General features: G+C 36.6%; 1 protein-coding gene across 1 annotated transcript in view; it reads left to right on the forward strand.

Moving 5' to 3' along the window:
- The window catches only part of LOC141437020 (uncharacterized), a 133260-nt gene extending 123045 nt beyond the window's left edge, over positions 1-10215 (forward strand). The window contains exon 2 of the mRNA XM_074100198.1: positions 4770-10215. Within this exon, the coding sequence (XP_073956299.1) occupies positions 4770-4827 (58 nt within the window). The 3' untranslated portion in view covers positions 4828-10215. The remainder of the gene's footprint in view (positions 1-4769) is intronic.
- Positions 10216-10688: the final 473 nt, after the last annotated feature.

The raw sequence follows: 10688 nt of genomic DNA on the forward strand, positions 1-10688 counted from the left end.
AGACATTTTTAATTTTCATTCAATTTATATGGAATAATCGAGAAAACAAGAGGGCCCTCTTGTTCTGAGAGGAGGCCTGTGCCCAGCAGTGGGACGTATATAGGCTGGGATGATGATGATGAATCGAGAAAAACTAAGAAAAATGCAACGTTGCCAGCTCAGCCAGGTGTAAACGCTCTTAAAGCCCCATGTGGTTGGAGGTAACCCGTATAATAAAAACCTGATTGAATTATTCCCAAGTGTTCAAGTTACCTTTCAGGTTCAAATTAACCCAGCTTTAATAGGCACTCCACCAAGGTTCAACTTTAACCGTGCAAAACGACCACTAAGGAGGAAATGCCATAAAAATATTCGTATTATTTGCAATTCAATGCATCTAAATACACCAGCGCTTCTGATGCTGGAATATTAACAATACTTGAACTTTGCAAAATATCGAAAACTACACCTTTAAAACGTCGAAGTACCGTCCCAGCCCAACGTTTCATCTATCTAACTCATTAATATAGCCATAAAACGATTCAAAAGGTCCCCTGAATATTATTCTAAATTCAACTTTGTTTAACGACCCATAAAACTTAAAATAGCGATTTAAAACAATGGCATTTAGGGCTTAATGTCATTATTCAGTCATAGGGCGCACCAATTTATCAATGCTGCCAACGAAGGCGCTGCTGTCATACAACTTGTACTAAACTTGTACGTGGTTGGGTTGTTTCTGGATTTAGCCACTTGCATCTGTAAGTTGGTCGTATGATCTAGAATCTAGTGCTGGTAAATAAATGTAGGCTTGTACCAATTATTAGCAAGTACTTTAAAAGGCCGCGTTTGTTTGGAGTCCGCATATTTCATACACTTTAGTATCAAGATATTTCGTGTCAATGTTGTTATATAAATTACGAATTTACGTTACACGTCTCTCTTTGGGTCACTGACTTACATACAAGGTGATAATTAATTAACTGAAACTGAAAGTAGGAGGTACGTGGTATGTTCAAAATGGAGAATAGAATCGATTACAATATACTTCAAAACAAATGTTTTGTTTGTGTTTTTTTTAATCACTTTTTACTTGGATTGCACACGAAACATACCTCGTGAAATAAAAAATAAATAAAAACGATTGTTTCGGCCAGTGACAAATAAAAAAAAACAATCGGTTCTGGACCGTGGCTAATGAGGTGTTCAGCCACGTGCTGACTAATCAAGTCTACCGTTTCTCTAACGGCAAGCGAGCGATTAGTGGAGCTCAAACAGGCGGTTTCTTGCATTTTGAATCTGTGCCTATTTTGAAAGTATTCGGTGTTTATTTATTGCAACACTTTTTATTATTATTTTTATTATATTTTTGTGTTCTCTATCCACTAAGCTCTCATAAATAGCAGTCATAAGTACGTGTCATTGGAGTAGAATTACTTAAGAACTAAAAATTCATAGACGTAACACATTCCGGTGCCAGTAACACAACGTTTGTGATCGAAAATTCTTACTCCTATGCGCCGGTGATACGCATGTGTGTCATCAGAATTCGTCTCCTTTAGCCTTTAGGCTGGCATAGCGTAATTTAAGGGAACGGTGGTGGAGCCGAATGTGGCGATCCACTTCTTACGCTATGCCTAGCATATCCAACAGCAGTCACAAATACGTGTCACTGGCATAGAAGTAAAAACTAAAAAGTCACAGAGTTGTGTCACTCGGGCCGAATGTGTTAATATAGTATAAAATTATAAATGTGATTGTGACTGTTTTTGTTTTTTCACTAGATTTGTACCAACTAAACCGATTGGCATGAAATTTTTCATAAATCATTTTAGAATACCAGAATAAATAATCGGATATATTTTATCCCGAAAAAATTAGTTGTTCTCGAGGGCTCGCAATAAACAAATTCTTCGCAAACCAAGTTGTAGTGTAGGCGGCACCTAGTATAATATAAAATAAAGTCACCTTTCCTCTCTGTCTGTCTGTATATTTACAAACTCCTAAATCATCCAACGGATTTTGATCTGGTTTTCGCCGTCAATTAAATATTCTTTGACGAAATGTTTTCGTGTCGCCGAAAAATAAATGTACGGCTTACGGCTTCTGTATGCTGAACCTAAACACATACTTCGACATACAAGTCTGTTATTTAAAAAAAAAATTACACCCGCGCGAAGCTGGGGCAGTTCGCTACTTTTCAATTTAAATAAAAACCTGCCAAGTATAAGTCGGGCTCGCGTGCTCAATAGGTTGTTACAGTGATAATTGTGTAAAACAGTATTTTATAAAAGCACCCCATGACTCTAAAGTTTAGAGTCTAAACAGACATTTTCATACCATTTTCTCTGACATTTCACGCTCTGAATACAAATGAGCTGCATTTACATGCCGTGGCCCTTCTTAGGCCACTTGTTGAAATCCCTTGGCGCTTACTGGGGGCCTACCACGCTCTCTTAATACGATTCAGTTTAGGCTCTAAACTGAACTGCATCGCTATTTCGTACCACGATGTAACTTTTGCGATTCAGTTCAAGCACGGTTCAGCGACAGCGATACAGACATTTTCGTTCACTCACATCAAGCGGTTTACTTACCATGACGCTTAACTTGAGTGGGAATTGAATCGCTTCAGTGTCAAATTTAGCGATTCAGTATAAGTTACTCATTCTGTCAATTATTTTGGACTTCTAAGTATTTTACTTGGAATATTTTTTAAACTTCAACAACTTTTTAACTTTTATTCAAGTTTTATAACTTTTCATAGTACTCCTCACGACATTGTGCTTCTTAACTCCTCATTGATAAAACTAATTATTCAGTGAGAAAAGAGACTCGTGGATTAGTGACAGCGTAAACATTATTTGTAATCAGCACAACGGTTGCTAAGAACACGGAAAGACATAGTGTTATGGTTTCCCAAAATAAAGAGGTTTTAGTATACAATGTTTGGTTAGCGGCATCCCTTTCGCGACTTAGCGTTTCAGTTTCGGACCAGAGACAATATCGGTCTTTCATTCACTTGTAAACCATTGAGACTCATGCAGCTCTGAGAAATAAACGTCGTGGTACCAATTTCGACGATTCAGTTTAGGTGCCTAAATTGAACTGCTCTGCGTTTGGATCGTTTATGAAAAGATCATGGTAGGCCCCCTGATCCCATTAATAATAGTTATAAATGCGAACTGTGTGAGTTTCAAGTTAATAGGTACTTAAGTAACAAACACATAATTGTATTGTTACTTTTCGCGTTAAAGCAACTGGATGAATTTGGATGAAATGGGTATGGAAGTGTAGCTATTCCAGATTTGATCACCAAATTTATTCGATCCAAATCCGTCGGGCCCCTTTTTTGCTTGAAAGCGGAAAAAACACACACACACACACACACATTTAGGCTATTACATCAAAATAAAATTTTCTAAGTGTTTGTATTGACATTTTAAAAACAACTTTTTGTCATCTATATTTAAAAATGGTACGCAAGAAATGCTGTTATAAAAATAGTGTGCCATCTTGGATTGCAGGTGACAAATTATGCACGTAGAAATGTCTTTAATTACCCACAATTACAAACAAAGTAACAACAATTACGGACTGTTGTGGACCCGCGCCTGGGATGCGCGTGCGTCGCTGGCAATTACATTCTTGTTATGCTTTTTGCTAGCTCAATGGATCGGGTACTATATTGACGATAAATTAGTTTAATCGATGGATAGACGTTCTCATGTGAATTTATATATTGGCACAATAAAAAAAAACAAGCCAAGAGCGTGTCATACACGCCCAGGATAGGGCTCCGTAGCCATTACGAAAAAACCAAGTAAATAATTTTCTAAGGATTTCGTATTGTGTACGGAATCTTCCAAGTTTAGGTATGTTTTATACCTTAGGCTGGTATTTACTCTTTAACTACTAATAATTCTCAAGCAGTCTTAGCCGCTATAATTTTAATAAGATATTTACTAACCATTCTGATTTTTTTTTTTAATTTCACCCAACAGTTCATTTTAGAGGGCGGGGGAACCCTCGACTTTAATGAAAATTTGCATTTAAAGTTGAATGTTTCGCAAACAGTTCACTGAATAGAAAAATCGTCTTAGCAACCCCCAATGGTTTTACAAGACCATCCAACGATACCCCACACTATAAGGTTAGTCGAGAAAAAAAAGTCACCCCCACTCCACTTTACGTCTATGGGAGCGTACCATAATTTTTATTTTTTTATTTTACCACTTTGTCACACAAATTACAGCTTTCTAGTACTAACGGTCTCTGAGCTTAGCCGCGGACGGACAGACATACAGACGGACAGACATGACGAAACTATAAGGGTTCCTAGTTGACTACGGAACCCTAAAAATTGGTCATATGCGAGTCGGACTCGTGCATCGGAGATTTTGTGTTTTGTGTATATTTTGGGTATCATCAGGTTAACGGAGTCTGGAATAACAGAACCTATTCAGTTGGAATTTAGTAGGTACACATAATTATTTTATATTATAAATGGGAAAATTTGTACGTCTGTTTGTTTGTTACTTCATCACGTCTAAAGCATTGAACCGATTTAGATGGAATTCGGTATACAGATAGTTAGAGTCCCGGAGAAGGTCATAGGATAGTTTTTATCCCGGAAAATTGCATAGTTCCCCCGGGATAGCGATAAACGAATTCTACGCGGACGGAGTCGCGGGTAGCGGGTAGCTTTAAATATAACTAGGTATATCACGGCTCTATTTTACCGCAATATGTGCTTCAAAATCTAACATTTTCTTTCTCTTTCTTTCCAGTCAAAAAGGCTACAATAGCCCATGGAGCTGGACGACAGTGACCGCGACGGGCGACTGACCGCGCGCCCCGCGCGGGCCGCCCGCGCAGCCGCAGTGAGCCGGGGGGAGGGGGGAGGGCTGCCCAGGAACCATAAGTTATAATTTGAGGTTATGTTTGACATTTGACGTTTCATTTCGAGGTTATGTTGATGCAAATGAAATGAAAGCGATATTTTATACTCCTGTTTTAAATTACTAATGAAGGTCATTTATTTTTGAAAAAGTGTTTTCTATCTTTGTTTAGCACTAGATAACCTTACCATGTTATAATTTTACAATGTAGGTAGCTAAATGCCAGCGTTTCCATTAAAGTCATCATAAAAATGACAATATGTTTCTCTTTAAAAAATTACAAGTAATTCATGCAACACGCACGCACTGCGTATAAATTAGAAAACAGTGTATGCGCAGAAAATCGCATGTGGAAACTGTGGCAAAAAACTTCGCATACCTACCGTGTTGCCAGCTAAAGGGGTTATCGTCGGTTGGTAGCCATGCGTGGAAGCAGGCAACATTGGCGGGATTTTCCTTAACCTGACCAGGAAAAGTGGGTCAAATTGAAGAAAATTCACTCATTGGCGGAAATATATTTTTACCGACTTTAGCCCCTTTGTATTATTATTCCTAATAGTTCATTTGATTTACGTTTTGCTTTGTCCTGGTCACCTTCGGTCAATTGGTTGTTCGACGAATTTAAACGATAAGGGTTGTGAATTGTATTGATAGATGTTGCAGTTTGATCGAAGAGTGGACTTTGGACGACCTAACATTTTTTGTTTGTAACTATTAAACTGTATTTATTTTTAAAGAAGCTATGGTGTGTCATATACCAAGAAAAATATTTTTTGGATCCTGGACTTGCCCCAAGTATGTACGAATTGATCCGTCCGATGGTGTTAGACCCCCAAGTGCTCGCAGTGGCAGGACTGTCTGTTCGTACGGCCTTAACTAGTGAACTTAACTGTGCCGACAAAGGATTAATTAAGGTTAAATGTTTAGTTCCGCAAACACGAATGTTCACTCTACAGTTCACCTTTATATTATAAAGTTTTTAAGTGAAACCAGCAATATATGTGTTAATTTAAAACTACACGTACACATGTTCGTGAATTGTGCAATTAGACGTAATTATGACAATTTATTGTTAATATTTATGAATGGTATAATTAGGCACAGTTGGGTTCACGTGGCTTACGCTTAACTGGAATGGAATTGCTAATACTTACCTGCTAAATTAATGAACCCACCTAGTGAGTATCTACATTCATATTTTACGTCGCACGCTTCACGATGGCGGAGGAATCAAGTGACACAACCTGGGGCGCTACTACGAAATCCGGAAAGCGAAGTTCGTATCGTACCGTCCCTCTCGCTCTCGTGTTAGCGTCAGCGGGACGGCATGATACAAAGTTCGAATTTTGCACTTCGTAGTATATAGGGCCTGCTGTCTCAGCTGTCAGACACTGAGACACTTGACTACGCTCTGCCGATTATCTGCACCTATTACATAATGTTACTAAGTACATACTATGGATACCTACTTAAGTACATAACAGCGGTCATATATCAATCAGCAAAACCCTACTCATATTTCGAGAAAGCCATGTAAATTTAAATTGATAACTCCGTCTACCGTGAAGACATGCCTTACCGCGCTAAAGTTTTATAAAGCGGGAGTCACTGGTGCGGTATACTTGTATTAAATAATAAAATATAGATATTTTTATATTTATCAAAACTCGCAAAACTCAACGACTTTTTTAGACCGCTTCGTTCCCTTAGGTACTGGAATTGTATCATCCGCAAATATACCGTGCCAAAGTGTTTCTCGTCACCTCCCTTCATAGATTAACGTGCTAAATAAAAATGTAGATGCTCAAACATACCATATCCCTAAGTGTAAGGTGCATACCGGGTGAAGTGAGGTGTTAGGCGTACTCTAAAAACTCTAAAGCCTTTTAAGTTTACTCTAGGATTTAGAGTTTTAAGAGCACTATATTTAGAGCATAATTTATTATTAGTTGTGATATTTATGACAAGTAAATGCGACGGAGGTCGCGGATAGTTCCAAATGAGTGCAATCTGCGGACTGTATGGTATATCGTAGTTAGAGAAGTGGATATTATGATGCATTTATTTATACGCGAGAAACGCGGGTTGCATTTGAAAATGTTTTGGTACTGTACGATTTAGAGTTACACGTTTATTTGCAATACTCTACAGATCTAGTTAATTATGTTTTTCACTGGTTTTTTTCGGATAAGTACGTATTTATCTTAATTTTTCAATTAGCTTCTATGAACTAGTTGAGAAAGGAACATAAATAAGAACTTCACCGACAAAATACGATGGCAAAGCATTATTCACTTCATTATGTAACAGGTTTATTTGCAATACTCTAACAGTGTTTAGATATACATATTTGACACCATCAATCAATTGACATATTTTTTTTAAGTTGTCAAAAGCAGATCCGAGTACGATGACGTCACTATTATATAGACAGCACATGAGTTATATATTTATTTTATAATTATTTTATTCCAAAGCGTCTAAAAATAAAATTTTACAGTTAATTAAAAATTAATCTGCTTTTCCATTTTCCAATTAATACAAAAGGCTTTTTTTATTAGAATTACTGATCATGTGTTGGAATTATTGATTAATATCTGATTAATGTCTTGGAATTATTGATTAATGGTGTCAAATAACCTTTTGTGGACAGCGATGTTTATGTCCTAGTCTTTGATAACTGATTTTACTGGTACATTTCTAATCTGACATTTCCAGTGATAGCATTTATAATTAATTCCAGACTAAGAACTTTACGCTTACATTTTTGGCACTTTTATGTATAAAGCACTTGCTACGGGAGATGGAAACGCAACGCGCGTGTTTTCCTTAATTAAAAAATATGTCATGATAATAAAGACACTCCCGTCGCAAGTGCTCTGTGCTTTTATGTAAAATAATTAATATTAATTAGCGAGCTAATTATACCTAAGTAATGTAATGGTTTCCAAGCTTGAGAATAAGCTAAGAAGTTTTTGAATGCAACCAGCTTTCTCCAATAATTTTAGTGACTTCAGTTAAACAACTTGCGGCGTACTTCCAAGTCTTTTCACACACAGTGCAATATAGGTACGTTAGTTACAGAAATCTAGCTTTATAAGTAATTCTCTAATTGGCGTAGTTTTAAAGTTTTAAAGCACATGGGAGAAAGTTTTGTTTCAACTATGTATTTATTAAATTGATTGTTGATTTGTTAAAAACATTGTGACAAGATAATTTAACTGTATTATTTTGTTTGAACTTATGTTACGTAAAGTTCAAACGTATATTAATTAATATTTGACGTATGTTTTGAAACGTCACCGCTGACGCCAGGGCCGTATTAACCATGTTGGGGCACCTTTTTAGCCATTTGAAAAGCATCAGTTCTTTTCAACTTCATGCTCCAACGTATCACCTAACAACACCTATGCGTCGGAAAAAAATTACTTAACGTCAAAATCAAATTTTCCACTTTAATTTCCACTAAGTATAAAAAAACATTTTCAATTTCTTTTGTGCACTCGGCGGCCCTTGGTCGTTGCCTACTCTACATGACGGTTAATCCGGTCCTGGTTGACATCATCTCGTTAGAACAACTGAGTTATCTATCTGTAAGGAACATTGTCGTAGAAGATAATGGCGACATGTTCAAGACAGTGTGGTTCCATCCGAGCCCAAGCTAAAGCCAGTGATAAAAATCGTTTTATTGATATTTCTAAGGTACGTCCAAGTTGTTTGTGCCCGGTCCGAATCATAGCGGGCGTTGTTCGGATCTCTTTCACTCTCTAAGTGTTAAATTATCTTATAGCTCCACATGACTGTAGTGACCTGCGTTCGGACCGGGTTTATTAAGCGTGGTGAAATAATATCCAAACGTAGAGACAATGCAACTTTGAGAAATAAGCTCAAAACAACTGACAGAAAGATTCCGCGAGATGTTGAAACCAATTGAACACAATACAATAGATATCAACCTAATAAAAAAGACAGAAAATGAACATACACTAAGTTACAATTTTATTAATGTAATAAAGTCTTACTTTAAATTTAAGTAAAGCTACTTTGCAAAGAATTCTATAACTAAAATGACTTTCGTTTCTGACCCGTCTACTATTAATTAAGTTTGGATATTATTTCATCTTTGCCTTTCCTCTGAAGCAATGTGAGTTCTTATAAATTCTGAGTGGGTTTTATTCAAGCGAAAATACGAACCCCTTAAAACAGTGGGGTGTAAAATTCAAATTTAAATAGACCTTGAATTATTTTTTTAATTTGTAAAACTAGTCAAAGTTCTTGAGCAATTCAAGTATCAAAAACCCTCAGTATTGTAAGAACACAAATCGCTTCAAACTTAATTAAAAAAAAACTATTTATTTCGTTATTTTTTAAGTTTTCGATGATTTTAATTGTTCTCGTTACTTTCCTTGGGAATCTTTATCGAGTAGTCTTAGCAAGTACAATTTTCGAGCAGTTATACGGGAGTCGATTCGGTTTAGTAATCGATCAATTTTATCGATGATCTACTTTTCTAGTGTACAATTCCATTTTTTCTAAGCCGCTGAATTCGTGCGCTAAAGCGCCACAAACTTGTCTGACCATTTTGCAGCCAAAGAAAATTATACAGTTTTAAGGATAATGAATAATTCATCTCGTTCTATCATTAGTTCATGCAAAAGGGATGCAGAATGTCCACTTGAATACTGGTGGAGTATACGGACTAGTTTCCAGATATTTGGAAGACGTGTTTAGCCAGCTAGCTAAATTTTGGTGTACCTCAGGGAAGTCAACTTGGGCTATCATTTTATTATACATGTAGAAATGAGCTAAGAGTAAGGGATGGTTTTGCAGATAGGAATAATGTTTTTATGGATCATGATTGGTGGTTGAGACGCCAGACCAGACTTTCAACAGTATTTCTACCACAAAAATGCATAATTACTAAAACCACGACACTAAACAAAACGTGGATTTGACTCATGAGTACAGAACTTAATAATCGTAACACATAGACTTAACTATCTCGTTTACATAGGCCGAATATGCAACAGAACGTACAATATTGGTATACCTAGGTAAGATTATATTTAGATTTTAGTTCCGACCCCGGCCGCTAGGTCAGACAGGAGAGTGGCGCCACTGGTCGACCCCAAATTGTTAATGTAATAAAATTCGTGGTATTCACTAATCCAAGTTTCCTGGTGTAATTAATTGACTCGGATAAAACATACGCTTCTGAAGTGTACTATGACATATGTAAATATAGGACAAACTAATATTATAATAGTGAATGTTGTAATTTGTATATAAGTAACGAAAATTAAATTTTAAATACATAGATAAAATTGTGCGTATTCATTTATTATATTGCCTCGCTTAGGTCATTTTTCCTATCCTAAATATCACAACATAGCAAGTGCCTCTTCGAAATGAAAACCAAAATTAGTGCGGGCTTTTCGTGCATGGTAGCCATGTTATTAAGAAGTTTTTATACAATCCTTTATGGTATAAAAATAAACAAACAAATATAATTAACCCTTAATAAGGCCCCATTTATTGGACCATACTACCACAAAAAGCAGCTATCAAATACATACCTGACAAAGAATATTTTTAAAGCTAGTCGTATTTTCAATAATTACAATGGAAATTGTAACGTATTATGAACTCAATAAGGTGCAGTTTCCAACTCAATGCAAGTGGTCGCTAAATCGCCTCTACCTTCATCATCACAGCCTATATACGTCCCACTGCTGGGCACAGGCCTTGTCTCAGAATGCGGTGCCCAGTGCGGATTGGGAACTTCACACACACCATTGAATTGCTTCG

Source organism: Choristoneura fumiferana, chromosome 17 (genome assembly GCF_025370935.1).
Source record: "Choristoneura fumiferana chromosome 17, NRCan_CFum_1, whole genome shotgun sequence".
Taxonomy (NCBI): Eukaryota; Metazoa; Arthropoda; class Insecta; order Lepidoptera; family Tortricidae; genus Choristoneura; species Choristoneura fumiferana.